The sequence below is a fragment of the Solanum stenotomum genome, chromosome 3 (genome assembly GCF_019186545.1).
Source record: "Solanum stenotomum isolate F172 chromosome 3, ASM1918654v1, whole genome shotgun sequence".
NCBI lineage: Eukaryota > Viridiplantae > Streptophyta > Magnoliopsida > Solanales > Solanaceae > Solanum > Solanum stenotomum.
In genome coordinates this window covers 9,888,869-9,906,307 of record NC_064284.1, presented here as the reverse complement: position 1 = coordinate 9,906,307, position 17,439 = coordinate 9,888,869, and the positions used below count along the sequence as shown (strand labels likewise).

General features: G+C 33.4%; 1 protein-coding gene across 4 annotated transcripts in view; it reads right to left on the bottom strand.

The window, feature by feature from the left end:
- Positions 1–60: 60 nt before the first annotated feature.
- The window catches only part of LOC125857566 (uncharacterized), a 71,262-nt gene continuing 53,883 nt past the window's right edge, over positions 61–17,439 (bottom strand). For 2 of the 4 annotated variants that reach the window (XM_049537175.1, XM_049537173.1), the window contains one exon: positions 61–580. In XM_049537175.1, the coding sequence (XP_049393132.1) occupies positions 463–580 (118 nt within the window). In that variant the 3' untranslated portion in view covers positions 61–462. Of the gene's footprint in view, positions 581–673; positions 722–17,439 lie in introns of all 4 variants that reach the window. The other 2 variants (XM_049537174.1, XR_007445684.1) reach the window with 2 other exon arrangements.

Below are 17,439 nucleotides of genomic sequence, written 5' to 3'. Positions count from 1 at the left end.
TAGCCACTTCCCCACTAGAAAAGTGGAGATCTTCAACAGTAGAATTGGCCATTCACTATCTATACAGCTTTCTCATTGTCGGCATGTTCATTGTATTTGATATGAGAGTGTAAACATGTTGCATATATATATATTGAACAATAAATTATATGTATGAACTATTGATATCTGTTTTTTTTTTTCATTTCATATTTAGGCTACATATATATCTTGCAAACACGAAACTCTATCCCTCTAATCTCTTTTTGTATATTTACTGCTATTTTGCTACATAAAGTAATACTATTGTGTTTCCTTTACTTGTTACCCTTTTTTTCCTTTTCTGGGGAACAAGGACCAAATACCAATGTTGTATTGTTCAAAAAATGAACTCATGTTGCCTTTTCTGCTATTTGTTGTAATCTTTTCTGATTCTCCCTCTACAGTTAACTGCCTTTAAGGCATAAAAATCCATGTTTAGCATCATCCTGCACACTGATAAGAGTGAGGAAACCATTTCTTTAACAAATGGTGTTTAAGCTTCATGACCAAAACAAAAATGCCATAGCATGGTATGTGCATCACCGCCACCGATGAATACCTGAAATTTTCAACCAGAAGAGGGGTTCATTTTCTTGAATCATGAGTTTCTTATAGATCAAAATTTGCAGTAGACATTAGACAAAATGCATACCACAGAGGAGAAAATGAAGATGACAGATCAAGAAATGGATAAGGCCACCTGTTTCCAAAATAAAACCAGTATTCATTAGTTGTCCAAACAGATAATACTTAAAATGTACTAGTAATTGCAACTGGTAAAAGAACAGTGTTTTTTTTTACCATATTGACATACAAGCATGGACGCCCATTGAAAAACAACATAAACTGCTGTCCACAGAAAGAAGTATCCAATTCGAAACCAAGGGAAACGCTGAAATTCATGAAATTATAAGAACTACTCAACTTATGAAGATAATTTTTGAGACCAAATGAGAAAAGTTGGTTCAACTTACCAAAGAATTGAGAGCTGTATCACCAAGTAGAAACACTACATTGATCGAATGCATGTTTATTATCCACTACAACATAAATGTAACATCAATTAGAAACACAAAACATCTCTGAACTTAATCCACTATAACAGTAAAGTCACGTAGAATACTTACAAAGTTTAAATTATAACCCCTTATGGTCAGAAATGGAACAAGTATGAACCAGAAGACGCAGTCAGTAAGCGTTACTGCTCCTGCATTCATCTTTCATAAAATTATAGGAAGACAAAAGTTAGTAATATGCAAAACTTGTACAATCTTTTTGATTACTCGTCGATCTTACCTGGAAAATTATCTGAAAAACATATCCCCAGAAATCAGCAATTGGCGAGAACTCTGTTCTGCATTTTCCATTACCTGTTTTGCAGCATTTGAACTAGTGCTACTTTCTACATTCATAGACAATCTTCGCGAACTATACTCAATATCTTGCCTCTCGTTACCAACTTTATTGTGATACTGATAACATCCATACATTGAGAGCACAGATCCAAGCTAAATTCATATAACAAGAAATCGCGAGTAAAAAATACAGAACAAGAAAAAAGAGAAAAATTGACTTCAACTTCAATGTTGCTGCTATTACTTACACCAAAATAAATTGTGATCAATGTGAATGTGCACCTGTTCAGTAGCCAATACAATACATAAGCACATTTTGAAGATTCATAAATCATAATCATTTGTATAAACATACTTACTGTGTATAATAGTAAAAGAGTTCTCCTCCATCAACAACAACATTCATGATTAACGATAACAAGAGGATTAAAAACGCGACGACTCTATATCCAAGAAGCCAACCAGGATGTATAGTTTTAAGACATGGTTTCCAAACTTCATCTTCATACAAAAGTCCAGGAGAGTCTTTCTCCTCTTCTCTCCTCCTATTTCTCGAACCGCGAGGTCCTTCATACTTTGTTATAAGAATTGATGCAAAAACCATTGAAGCAAAAATCCAAATGGAACACAATGTAACCCTCCAATTCAACCAGTAATTTGATGTTGTTGTATCAACTGTCTTAGCTAGTTGCCATGAATTTTTTGGTGCTCCTGTTAGAAAACTCATTGTATCACAACAAAATTGCCCAAAGGGTCCAGAAAAAAACACTACAGAATGTTCTTCTTTTTTTTATACTTTACTTTTTGTTCAAAAGAATTTGAATACATACAAAGAATTGAAATCCCAAAAAATCCCAAATTTGATTAAAGATTATATTTAATGAAACTGTAAGTATGATATTGACACTATATACATTTGATATGTGAAAGTAAACAGAGATTCCAAACTTTCAGCATGCATTTGCACAGAAAGATATGTTGAAAAAATAATTTTAATATAATGTTTTGAAATAAAAAGTGGTAAAGAGGAAGGCAAATTCTTAATTGTAAGCAAAGGAAAGTTAGCATACTTACAGGTGATGTGTAAGAATAAATGCTTTGCTTCTTTGCTTTGGAGGAATCAATTTTTATTTATTTTTTAACACAAGAAATAAATAAAATTTGAAAAAAAGAGAATAGAGAGAGAGCAAAAAGAATGGTGTTCTTTGAGTCTTTATTTTGTTATCCTAATAGGATTTGCCTAATGGGATTAGTCACTAGTCTATAATCCAATATGCCCAAGCAAATTAAATATGGAATTCTTAGACATAGAGGATATTTACTTCATTTTTTTTTCTTTCTAGTTTTATGGTATTCCAAGTGTAACCAACAAGCTATGTTGAAGCACAAGACTCTCGGGCATGGAGGAGAGCTATGCAAGATGAACTAGATATGATCGAGAAGAACCTAAAAACCGCAAGGCGATTGGTGTAAAATGGATTTTCAAGACAAAATTCAATCCTGATGAAACAATTTGCAAACATAAGGCTAGATTGGTGGCGAAAGGATACGCACAACAATATGGTGTGGATTACCAGGAAACATTTTCTCCTGTAGCAAGGTATGATAGATTCAAGCTTATTCTTGCATTTGCATCTCATAGTTCATAGTTCGGCAGATTCATCAACTTGATGTCAAATCAGCTTTTTTGAATGGTTTGCTTGTTGAAGAGATCTAGGTAGAGCAACCTGATGGTTACTCAATTCCTGGAAAAGAGGATCAAGTTTATCTCTTAACGAAGGCCTTGTATTGCCTAAAACAAGCCCCAACGGAATGGTTTAAGAGGATGGACAATCTTCTCACCCAACTTGACTTTAGTAGAAGTCAAAGTGAAGCTACTTTGTATGTGAAAGTCATTGCATGTGAGTCCTTAATTGTCTCAATTTCTGTGAATGACATGTTTGTGACAGTAAGCAAAATTGAACTAATCCAAAGGTTCAAAGATGAAATGGAGAAAATCTTTGAAATGACTGATCTTGGAGTCATGAAGTACTTCCTTGGCATGGAAGTGTTGCAGTCCAGTTATGGAATTTTCATTTGCCAGCAGAAATACATTTCGGATATTCCAAGCAGGTTCAAACTGCAAGATTGCAAACCTGTAAGTACTCCAATATCTACTAGTGTGAAGCTTGGCAAGGATGAGGATTCCGAAAAAGTGGATAATAGTATGTATAGAAGCTTAATTGACAATCTTCTATATCTAGCCGCAAGCAGACCTGCCATTCTCTTTGTTGTAAGTTTTCTCTGTAGGTTCATGCATTCTCCTATAAACACACATTTCACAATGGCTAAAAGAGTATTGAGGTATATTAAAGGAGCCAACAAGTTTGGAATTTTTTTCCCAATATCTGACGAAGTAACTATGAACATGATCGGATACTCTGATAATGATTGGGGTGACGGAGTTGACGATTCCAAAAACACCTCTAGACATATTTTATGTTTGGGGACAAACTGTTTTAGTTAGAGCTCTAGGAAACAAGAAACTACAACTCAATCAACAACAGAAGCTAAGTACATAATTGTTGCCTCTACTGTGAATCAACCTATCTGGCTAAGGAAGATGGTGAAGGACTTGGGCCATGAACAAACATAAGCTATCAAGATTATGTGTGACAACAGTTCAACAGTTTCAATCTAAAAAAATCCAGTGTTTCATGGTCGAACTAAGCATATCAAAATCAAGTTTCATTTTATTAGAGAAGCCCAACAATCTAATGAAGTGTTGCTTATTCGTTGTTCATCTGAGAACCAGCTAGCTGACATTTTCACTAAGTCATTGCCAAAGGAAAAGTTTGAAGATCTAAGGCAAAGAATTGGTGTTTGCCACAAAAATGCCAAGGAGGAGTGTTAGACAATTGGCATTGTTTCCAGCTTATTAATTTTTACTGTTTTTTACTTATTTCAGTTTAAAGCTCTCTATTTTTTAGCTAGACTTGGAGGGTGTTTGGATTGACTTAAAAATTGGTCAAACCTACTTTTAAGTCAGTTTTTTACTTCTGAAAATGTTTGACAAATATAAAAAATAACTTTAAATAAGTTTAAAATGACTTAAAATAAGTTACGAAGTGTTTGACAAGGTAAAAAATGACCTAAAATAAGTCAAAAATGACTTAAATAAGTAAAAAAAATGACTTAAAATAAGTCAGAAATCAAAAGTAGGTCTCCCCCTACTTTTTATTTTTTGACTTAAAAGTTATTTCAGTTTGACTTTTTGTTTTTGACTTAAAAACTATTTTTTTAAGCCAATCCAAACGGTTCAACTTTAGTTGCTCAATTTTCTGAAGTTAGTGGCCGCTTTATGGCTGTTAGTGACCTCTTTTATGGCTGTTAGTGACACATGTTCTTATTTAGTTGTAACATCCACTTTGTAAGTGGCTACTAGATATAGGAAATTGATAGGTTTTTCCTTGTATAAATTCAGATCTTCTGCAAATTAATATATAGCTGCAAATTCAGATCACCTAAACACTGGTGAGATCTGAACACCTAGTAACGTAATTTGAGTGCGGAATGAGCCTATGATCTTGTGCTCTATACCATGTAAGCTCCATTAATGGAGATTAGAAGATATTTTGAGAGACCACAAAATTACTGTTACATTGAATTGGCCCAGCTGACTATTATATCCATGTAGCTGATTACTTATAGTTCAGCTTATACACATTCAACTAACTAACTAACTATGTACAGCTGAACCTTCTCTAACAACCTAACTGATTCACACCATATGGCTTGTACAGTGAACTTCACAAATACAATTCACGTTTTTTTAAATAATTTGTGGGATCAAAATTTCATCTTATTGTGTTATTCTGGTTGTAATGACTAATGACTTTAGTTTACGGGAGTTCTAGGAGCATTTAACTGTCAAGGAGGAGGATGGTGCCCTGTTTCAAGGAAAAATAAAAGTGTGAATGAGTATTCAGTGGCAGTGACATGTTTGGCTAGTCCCAAAGATGTTGAATGGAGCAATGGAACAAATCCAGTAAGTGTGGAAGGAGTGAACATTTTCGCGGTGTCCATGTATAGACAGAAGAAACTAAAGGTCTTAAAATTGTCCGAAAATGTGGAGATTACTTTTCAGCCTTTCGACTATGAGCTCTTAACAGTCACTCCTATAGCTGTGTTGTCGAAAAAATCAGTGCAGTTTACCCCAATTAGATTGGTGAACATGCTCAATTCTGGTGATGCAATCGACTCTCTTGTCTACGACAACAGCGATGAGGAGGAAGAAAGTTCAGTAAGCATTGGAGTAAGATGGAGTGGTGATATGAGGGTGTTTGCCTCTGAGAAGCCGTCATCGTGTACGATCGATGAAGTCTCTGTTGATTTTAGTTACGAAGATCATATGGTCACAGTTCAAGTTCCATGGCCTAATTCTTCAAGATTGTCTGAAATTAAGTATGTTTTCTGAATCAACAAATCAGGAAAATTAAAATTATACTCCACTTAATATCGAAAGCTTTAATACTATGATTTCGTTGGCTGAGGCATCATGATTTTTCTACATCAAGTTTAATTAATATTTGATGCAAGGCACCATTTTTTTTCCTTTGAAGTTCTCCAATATTCCTTGAACTATAATTGCATTGTTTGAGACATGATGATTTTTAAGGAAGCTATATTATGTTTGACTAATTAATGAGTATACTTAAGAAGGTTTTGATGCGAGCAACAATTATTTTGTAATCACTTTTTAGGTAGAATTACATAATTCAATGGGTTGTATTGTCGTAGAGTAGTCACATTTATTTATTTTAGGTATAAGATGTAGTAGGTTTGGTTAATTGATGTTGGGATAGTCCTCATGGATAAAACAATTTTAACAAAGAGATAACGGAGACCTCGGTAATGTTACACTAATTTTGGACGTAAAAGTAAGGTGAAAACCTCTCAAGACCTTAAAAGACCTAATGATTGGGGTACGTACATGATAAGTTTTTTGTTCAGGTGGATGATTTTAGAAGTTTAATTAACCTTATCGAAAAATGTCAATCTAGTAGAATGTAGATTGTAATTTGTTAGCATACAACTAGATGTAAGTTCTATGATGTATAAATATGTATAGTATTACATATTTGTATCATCCAAAGACATGTCACTATGATGAGAGCCAAATTTTTATGAGTTATTGCCTGTTCAATAGAATGAATTATTAAGCAATTTCATACCCATACTAAAAAGATAGGGAGAAATAACAATAAACTTAACACAAGTAGCATTAACATTCCATGAAAAATTAACATAAATTGCAGAAAATAACAATAAACTTTAATATAAATTGGAGAAAATAACAATACTAATCATAAAACTAGTAGCTAATACTATAATTACACTAGCTAGCATAAAATAATATGATAATTAATATTACGGAAAAGGGTCAAAATTGCCCCGAACTATGCAAAATAGACCACTTATACCCTCCTTTACATTTTGAGCTCAAAAATACTCTCACTGTTATCTCTAGAGACCACAAATACCTCTCAAAAGTTAACAATTCAATTTTTTAAGGACATGACAAGTCATGTGTGACTGATCCTTCCACCTAAGCTGCCAACTAAGATTACCATTAACTTTTTTTTTAATCTGAATCTCCTAAAATTGTATTAATCCAACAAAAAACAAGAACAAAGTTAAAATCATCTAGCCTATATTCCCCTCATACATACGGAAGAAGATACATATATTTTATACAAAAATCATCCTACCAAGTCTAACCCTAAATCAAGTAAGCACGAAACTTGATCGATCATAGCAGCCCGAGGAAACCAAGTAACACGAGCCAAACAATGTGAATCAACAATAGCGCTTGACCTGTAACTGGAGCAGAACCACCGTTTCCTACCTCGCAGATCCCTGCTTTCACAACACGATGTCCTTGATTTCCACTAACTCATTCTTGTTAACCCATCAATTCATCCTCCCAAATCAAACCCTATTTTTGAGTAAAAATTTTGATGCATTTTTTACAGAAAACAACTCGTCACTTTGAGAAAGTCAAACTTTTTGAGGTTGACTTTTAAAAAAATATGTTATCTCTGGTTTTAAACAAGAAAAATATGTTGATGCCATAGCTGATAGCCCTTATGCTTGACAAATGTGGTTTTTCCTTAGTTAATATTTAAGATTCAGTAGCATCCCCTAGAAGAATTGAAAGATATGTTTTGAACCTCTAAAAATTTAGATTGCTTTAATTCGTACAATAATCTAACAAATATTAGAGAATTAAAAATTGGGTTAGAAAATATTGGAGGTAGTGTTTCCATAATGTAAAGGAAATTTCGCATCCCAGATATTGCTGATTTGAAAAGATGAATTGATATTTAGCAAGAATGAGTTGGTGGAAATCCTATAGTTGGCTGGTTAGGTGGAGAGATCAGTCCACATGGCTTGCCACATCATTAACAATTTGGGTTATTAACGATCAAGAGGTATTTGTGGTCTCTAGGAATAACAACGGAGGTATTTTTTATCTCAAAATGTAACGGAGGGTATAAATGGTCTTTTTGCATAGTTCAGGGTCAATTCTGACTAATCACTATAAAACTAGTATTTTTCCTTTTATACATAAAAATCAAGTAAAGTAAAATAAATCTAAATAATGAGGATTCAGGGTGTGTTTGGTATGAAGGAAAATGTTTTCCTGGAAAACAAGTACATTTTTTACTTATTTTCTCATGTTTGATTGGTAAGTAGAAAATATTTTTCGGAAAAGAAATTTAGTGTTTGATTTATGAATGAAAATGTTTTTGAGAAATATCTTTTATTTTTACTAGAGTAGAAAATAATTTTTGAAATTGAAAAAATATTTTTTAAAAACAAACTTTTTTTTGGGGGGGGGGGTGAAAAAATAAACCTGCAATGCTTGAATTTAAGTTTAATCGAATCTCAAATGAAAATATTGCACACTAAGTTGATAATTTAAAAGGAAAAATCATTCAATATTTCAGCCCCACCAAAAGATGTAAAGAGTAGGGGATTAGAGAGAGGATTATATTTTAATTAGAAAATCAAACACTATAAGTGTTTGATTAGACACAAGTCATTTATAATGTTACATTATTAATTAAGCTTATTAGGAACAAAAGACAAATCACTCTAATCAGTGAAACTTATAAAAATTATTCTTTAGAGCTACTAATATATATGATATCTCATTTTCAAAAAAGGAAAAAAGAAAGGATTTTGAAATTTACAGTTTTTAGGTATGCCATATAAATTTTATGGCTATTAAAACTTGCCATTATTAAGAGTAAGAAAATAAAAATGCAAGTTAAAATATTCTCAAGTCGGGGGTTATTTCTAGTATAGATAAGTAGATAATCCAAGAAGGATATTGGTAATGCAATAATAAAATTATGGAGTGGATCATGTGGTAAGTTATTAAAAGAAAGTTTATGATAAAACAACTAATTATACTAATTCTTATCTACATAAAAAGAGAAAGAATCAACAGGTCTCATTGCAAAATCCTAACACCTTGTTTGGGTGGTTGTTACCTATTATATTGCATTATGTCTGCTAGTTTAAATATAATATTTGTGTGATAGTATTTTTTTATTGTATCGTATTATCAAATTTATTATTACGTAACGATGAAAAGTCTCATTTTATGTAAGGATCGATTTTGTATGATTATGCCGTTATTTTTATTCCTCTCTTTTTTTCTTTGTTCATTATTCAACAATTCTACTATATTATTTACCCTACATTTTTATAATAACTCTACTATTCGTACTTTACTTTTCTAGTAAGTTACCCTATTTGAAAAAAGGAGATTTGTGTCACTCTCACCATACTTCATACATGAAATTATACGGCTTTCAAGGTCTCATCATAGCCCTTTTTATCTTTTTATATTGATGTGTGGAGTATTATATAACAATAAAATAATACAATATAATATAATACTATATATATTATGAAATAATACGTTAGAATCATCCGAACAAGTTTGTATGCTTAGAGGAAAAGGTGGATTCGCAAGATACATTCCAATCTAATATTTTCATTTTTTTATTCTCTCCTATAGGGGCGTAGGCATATGTATATGAGGGTGTCCAATTGAATATTCTTCGTCAGAAAAAATATCTCATATACAACTAAAATAATACACGAAGTGATTAAATAACATATTTTGGACACCCTTGACATAATAGGTTGTTATAGTCTAGTGTTTTCAGATGTCTTAAATGTGTGTTTAGACATCTTTAATGAATATGCTTGCATATTCAAATCTCACTTGCAACAATTTTTTTCCTTTTTTGAAAGAAATTTTGTTGTTTAATTTTTAAACCCTCTTTCTAAAACTTAAGTTGCAAAAATTCAAATTTCTTTCAAAAAAGGAAAATACCCTAATATTTTTCTTCCACAACTAAAATTCAAATTTTATAGTGTGAATGAAATATTTCAAAGCCCCAATTAGTCTTTTGTGCATCATCTTCTTTGGCTACTTTTTGACAAAAGACCTGCATATACCCTAATGTAAGGAGTATTCTTTTTTTTTTTTCCCTTTTGGGGCTGATTTGAGCAGAACACTTCCGAAATTTTTTATTTGTATCGAGTATTTATATCTTACTGAATAACTAATCTTAAAAATTAATGAATCAGACTAAAAATATGTATCACTTGATCATAATAAAATGTTTTCTTAATAGATATTACCTTATATATAAGTCAACAACAAAAAGGACTAACACTACAGTACTTAATTGTACAATATGTTATGTGAGTTGTACTATTTATATTTTATCCACATAAACCTTTATTTTACCTTACCAATATATAGGAATCAATTCTTATAGTGTTAGGAGAACCATATTTATAATCTTAAAAATTAATGAATCAATTCTTATGCAATACACTCCATAAAGTAGCAGAAATTATTACCAGACCTCAATAATGGGAGATGTTACTATCGGACTTGTAACAGAGTGGTTGTCATTCTCTTCAACCCAAGTGATCGAACCAACGTTTCTACTTTGACCCTCATCACCTATATAGCAAATTGTCAAAGTATAACTTTGCTTCTCATTTTTGTTCTTGAACACCAATGTTTGTGGTGACACTGAAATTGTAGAGTTCTTGGGAGCATTTAGCTTAGCTTTATAATTTGAAAATGCGTTAATTATATACAATGTTTTGATTTTATAAAAACACTTGATGCTAATAAAATTTTACCCTAATTTATGTGCAGTGAAAATATGTTCTCCAAAGACATCAAATATTATTCTAACAACTTCACCTTCTCCTAATACAAAGAAGATTAATAGTATGCTAAATTGATGCTTGTGTTAACTATTTAAATTTTAAATTCATAGATCAAATTTGAACCTAATGTTAAAATAATGACTCTATTTTTAGCTAAAATTTAAACATAATTTGCGAAGCATATTGCAATCTCTTTAACCCACACCTCTCTAATTCATTTCTGTAAAATAAGATGATTTTTATTAAATCAATAAAACTTCATAAAATAAGAATGAATTATTGTGATTGCGATAGCTTGGATTTCTTTTCCTTCTCTTCCACCAAATTTTTTTCATTAGCAGCGGTTGTAGGCAAACCATTACAAGTGGATATGGCAACAAGGAATCAGACTAGACCAAGTTGTGCACGTGTTAAAGTGGAGGTAGACTTGTTAAGAGAGTTCCCAAAAAGAATTAAAATTGGTATGAGGATGAAGACTGATGAGGTGGTGGAAAAGTGGGTGAAAATCAAATACGATTATGTTCCCAAATATTGTCAGACTTGTATGATCCAAGGGCATGATGAAGAACAATGATATGTTGTTCACCCTGATTTGCATCCAAATAAGGAGAAATCAGAATACGATGAAGGCAAGAAGGTGGAAGGCAAGCACAGCAAAAATACAAACAAAGATAATGACACAAAGGGGAAGGAAAGTGAACAACATCATGGGAGAAAAGAAGATGAATTCGTGGAACAAAAACATAGAAAATGGGGGGGGGGGGGGGGGAGCTGGAAGAAATAAGGAACCTGCGAAAGTGTGGAACAAAGTGGGAATTGTAACAGGGAATAAGTTTAACTTGTTGGATTCAAGGAACCTGGTTCGATGGGAAGATCAGGTAGTGAGGGTGAATGAAAAAGAGGCAGAACAGAAGATTGTACAGTCCAAAGTAAATTACCCTGGGAAGCAAAATAGTAATAACAAAGAACCGGAGGAAAATACTTCTAACAAAGGTATAGACAATACAGAGAGAAGAAGTATAACACATAACAAACACAAGTTATGAGTGGATCGTGGCAGCATAACAAAACATGTGGAGATTCAATCTGAAGATTTACAGGAGGTGCACAATGAGGAATTATTGTTGAAAAGTGGTGAGGAAGGGAGTAGTTATATGGCAAGAAGAGATAGTGTTACCACACCAAGGAAATTGTTTGAAACAAGTATAGGAGAGATAAGGGTTAATCAAGGTAAAGATGCAGTCATTCCAAAAGGATCAGATTAAATAGATGAAGAGGAGGAAGTAATGCAGCAGAGAACAAATATTAAAGAAGACGAGGATATAGAATTTAATATTCAGCAGATCAGTAAGGCGGGAGATCTGTCACTAAGGTACACTAACATGAAAAATAGTGCAAGAAAAGGGAGACCTTTTATTCCATTACAAGTACAAACAAGGAGCAGTAGGGATAGGGGCACCAACAGTGATCAATGATTGAATAATGATTTTTAGGAATATCAGGTCCGTCAATACTCAAAAGTCTTTTGAGAGATTAATGGACTTGAACAAAAGACATCATTATGCATTTATAGCATTGATGGAGCCTTTTCAGAATCCATCAATGCTAGAACAATATAAAATGAAACTAGGTTTTGACAAGGCGGCAACAAATTGTAATGGCAAAATCTGGTACTTTTGGAAAGATGAGTGGATGGGCAGTTTATTGTTGGACACCATTCAACAAGTTACTATCCAATTCAAACACAACAATAAGGAGTTTATTATATCGGTTGTGTATGCAAGGTGCAATGCTTTAGGGAGACTGGAGTTGTGGGAGGAGTTGGAGAGTATAGCAGAGAGAGTGCAATGTCCTTGGATTATTGGGGGAGATTTTAATGTCATTTTAAATGAGGAGGAAAAACTGGGAGGTTTAGAATTTTCTCCCAATGAAGCCATCGATTTTGCATCTTTTATTAGTAGTGGTGCACTTTTTGAAGTGCGATGGTTGGGCAGTAAATTTACTTGGTGGAATGGAAGAATTGAGGAGGCGTGCATCTTCAAAAGATTGGATAGAATATTGATGAATCAAGCTCTTCTGGATGCTTTTCCTTCTTCTGAGGTCCATCATCTAGTCAGATAAGGGTTTGATTATGCACCGCTCCATATGATATGTAACTCAGAAGAGGAGCATATTATCAAACCTTTCAGATTTCTAAACTTTTGGAGTAAACATAAACAGTTCAAGAATATAGTGGAGGAGAATTGGAAGGTTGATTTTGCTGGAAATCCATTTATCGAATTCTATGCAAAATTGAAAAAGGTCAAGAAAGCGCTGTCAATTTGGAGTAAAGAGGTGTTTGGTGATATTTTTCAATAAATTGCCACGATTGATGACATCATTAAGGTGAAAGAGGCGCAGTTGGAGATACAACCTTCAGCAACTAATAGAGCTGAACTAAGAAAGATGGAAGCAGAATTAAAAAAAATTGAAATTGGAGGAGGATTTTTGGAGACAGAAAGCGAGAATAAAGTGGTTCATGGATGGAGACAGGAATACTAAATTTTTCCACTCGTATATTAAGGGTAGAAGAAAGAAATTACACATGGTTGAGATGATCACAAAGCAAGGGGTGGCACTGAGTACTAATGATGAAATTGGGGAGGCAGTAGTTCAATTTTATAAGGATCAATTTTCTAAAGAAAGAAGAGCAGAGAAGTATTCAATGCTGGAACATATTCCTAAGTGCATAACCAATGTAGAAAATGAAGTAATGACAAAGATTCCTGATCAAGATGACGTTAAAAAAATGGTTTTCGGGCAAAATGGAAGCAGCGCATATGGGCCAGATGGCTTTACTGGTCATTTCTTTCAAAGCTGTTGGGAGATAATTGGAGAAGATATTACCAAGGTGGTGAGGGCTTTCTTTTGTGGCCAAGAGCTGCCCAAGTTTGTAACTCATACAAACTTGGTGTTGTTATGAGAGGATGGTAGTGGTGTTACCTACTCTTATATCACCAACACAATCAGACTTTGTTAAAGGAAGAAACATTACTAAGAATATCTTATTGACTCAGGAAATAATTAGAGACATTAACAGGAGGAACAACAATATTAATGTGGTTGTCAAGCTGGATATGGCCAAAGCATATGACAGAGTTTCTTGGATCTTTCTAACGAAAGTTCTGAGAAAATTTGGCTTTGCAGAGGCAATCATTGATATGATATGGAGAATCATTCCCAACAATTGGTACTCAGTATTAATAAACGGCAAAGCACATGGATTTTTCCAGTCTTCGAGAGGACTGAAGCAGAGTGATCCATTATCATCAACCCTGTTTATTATTGCAGCAGTGGTATTAGCCAGAGGGTTAAATAATTTACACAGGGATGATAGCGTGAAAGGGTTATGGCCTTCCCAAATGGAGTCCGGAGATAAATCATGTTTTATGCAGATGATACTATTCTATTTGGCTCAGGAGATAGAGGTTCAATTATTAAAATGATAAAGGTGTTAAGAGACTATGAAATGGTTTCGGGTCAAAAGATCAATAAGGAGAAAAGTTTCTTTTACCTTCATGACAAGACTCATTTGATTGTAGCCATTAGACTGTGTAGATTAACAGGAATAAGGCAAGGAAATTTTCCTTTTACCTATTTGGGCTGCCCAATTTTTTATGGAAGAAGGAAGATCAGTTATTATGCAGACATGGTTAAAAAGATTGTCATGAGGGTCCTTACATGGCATAACGGATTTTTGACTTTTGGGGGAAAGTGGGTGCTTATTAACAATGTACTACAATCCATGCTTGTGTACATGTTATCCGCATTAAACCCACCCAAAAAGGTGTTGGAGCAAATACATCAAATTTTTGCTAAATTCTTTTGGGGAAATTTGGGTTGAATTAAAGGAAAGCATTGGGTGACATGGAAAGAGTTATGTTTTCCAAAAGCTGAAGGGGGTTTGGGCTTTAGATCATTACATGACATCAATGATGCTTTATTTGCTAAACTATAGTGGAACTTTCGAGTGTCCACATCATTATGGGCAAAGTACATATGAAATAAGTACTGCAAAAAGCTCTACCTTGTGATGGTTACGAGTTTTGGTGCATCACAGGTATGGAGGGAAATGATCAAATTTGGTAGGAAGTAGAGCATGAAATTTGGTGGCAGATCAAAGTAGAAAATTCTAGCTTTTGGTTTGATAATTGGACAAGACAGGGAGCTTTATACTACACAGAAGGGGAAAGGGCACAGGAGGAGGAGCTAGAGGTGAAAGATTTTATCACCAATGTAACATGGAATGAGAACAAACTGAGGAATTTTATATCAGAGGAAATGGTGCAGCATGTACTTACAAACATCATACCTAAGGTTTCAGAGGTATATATTGATAAGGCTTGGTGGAGAGGCAACACCAATGGAACATTCACTGTTAAATCAGCATTTCATATAGTGAGATGCAAAAATGTAGAAGAAGAATGGAGGAAGTTCATGTGGGTTAAAGGTTTGCCAATTAAGATTAGTTTCTTTCTTTGGAGAGTGTGGAGAAGGATAATTGCTACAGATGATAATCTTAAAAGGAGAATGATGCAAATAGTTTCCAAATGCTACTGTTGCGAAACTGGGGAAATTGAGACTATGTCTCATCTTTTACTACCAGCTCTCATAGCCCAAAAGCTATGGAAGCAGTTTGCTTCATGTGCAGGTGTCATTATAAGTGAGTTAACCTTACAACAACTGATTTTCAAATGGTAGGAGCAGAGTGCATCGAGTAAGTTAGAGCACATTTTGAAAGCGATTTCAGCAATTATTATGTGAGAACTGTGGAAACGTCGAAATGCTTGTAGATATGGAAAGGAAGTAACTTACAACAGGATGTATAATCAATGTCAATTAAATATATATCAGTTAGTAAGGTTAAGATTTCCATGGATTAAAAGAATGCCATTTCAGTGGCCAGAGATGGTAGATGTGTTACAGAATTCAAACCTACTTTACACTACCATTTGGTGAGTTGGAAGCCACCAAGTGAAGGTTGGGTTACGTGCAATACTGATGGAGCCAGCAAAGGGAATCCGGGAAAGAGTTCTTATGGGTATTGTATAAGGGATGGAAATGGAGACCTTATATATGCGAAAACACACAATATAGGTGAGGCCACCAACATAGAAGCTGAGGTAATGGCAGTGTGGAAAGCTTTACATTATTGTATGAAAAATAGATATAGTCAAGTTCGATTGGAAATAGATTCTTTAGCTCTAAAAAATATGATAAGAGGATGTTGGAGAATACCGTGGGAGGTGATTGAGAAAGTGAAAGCTATCCAACAAGTCATTCAGAAAATAAATGTACAGGTTTGGCATGTTTTTAGAGAGACGAATCAATTAGCAGATTTTATAGCTAATACAGCGATCAATTTAGAACAGAAATTAACATTTCAACAGTTCAATCAGCTTCCAAGCAAAGGTAAAAAGATTCTTAACATTGATAAACAACAGGTCCCTTCAGTTAGGATAAAAACAAGGAGAATTTACAGCAACAACAATGGTCAGCATGCTTAGATACAACATAGAAGTCACAAGGTTCCTCAGTTATGCTATGTACAATTTAGATTTTTTCTATTTGGAGCAAAAGAGTTGTACAAGAACATTTCCTAAGCTATGTTAGCCAGTAAAAAATGATACATGGACCAACAAAAGGAGAGAGTCTAGGAGCCGTAGTTGAATTCAAAACAAGCAGTCAGCGGAGATATCGAGGTGAGGAAGCGCGGGAGCTCCTGGGTTCATTCTTATTCGGCTTCAACTGGAAAACAACAGGGGTCAGATGTTTGCAGAAGAAAAGAAAGAAGAAAATGAAGGAGGTACAAGATGACTTACAAAGATCTACAAAGCTGAATGCAAGGCTCACACCCTTTTGGGAGCTTGACAAGAACTCTTACCGGGTAGTACACCTATAAAAAGAAAGAGTGAGATTATCAAAAGAATAATAGGAATAAGTACCGGAAAAATGGAACCCAAACCTTTGACAGCTGAATTTTTCAGCATTCTTCATCGTTGAAGAGCATCAAGGGAACATGCGGCAGACAGAGATGCAGAAATGGAGAACTGGAAAAAGTGGAAAGAGAAGAAGGATCAAATTAGGAAACTCTACTTGATAGGGTATTTTATAATTGAGCTGGTCCGGATTTTGGGCAAACAATGTACTATTTTTCTTTGTTTTGTTTGAACTTTTAGCCCATTAAGGCATTTATAAAAGGACTTCAAGTCCAAAATTAATTTATAAAAAAAAAGAATTATTGTGACCAAAAAAATATACCACAATTAAATAATTAATATACTAATTTTAACAGTAATAAACTTGAGAAGTTATAAGCACTATCAACATTATATTATGAGAGAAGTGTGAAAATATACATGTTAATTCATTTCAACTCAATTCTAATCAAAATTTTAAAAACAATAATATCAATTATTATCTAAAATTTAAATATAGGTTGAGAAAATCTTATATGGTAGAATGAAAAACTAATAAGGATAAAGATGATAAATATGAAAATAGCACATTACAAAGGTATCATTCATTTTATGTTTTTATTATATACTACCACAACAAAGAAAATAATTACTTTTACCCTTTATTAAAAATATTTACATAAAAATATGATAGTACTTTTTTTTTAAAGCGTGAAACAAAGAGAAAACACTTTTATCTTTATAAGATTCTAAGAACTTTTTTCTTTATTAAACATATCGATATGTTAGATTGCAAAAGAATCAATAATTATACCACTAATGCTAAATAAATTCTCATTAACCCAAAATCTAAC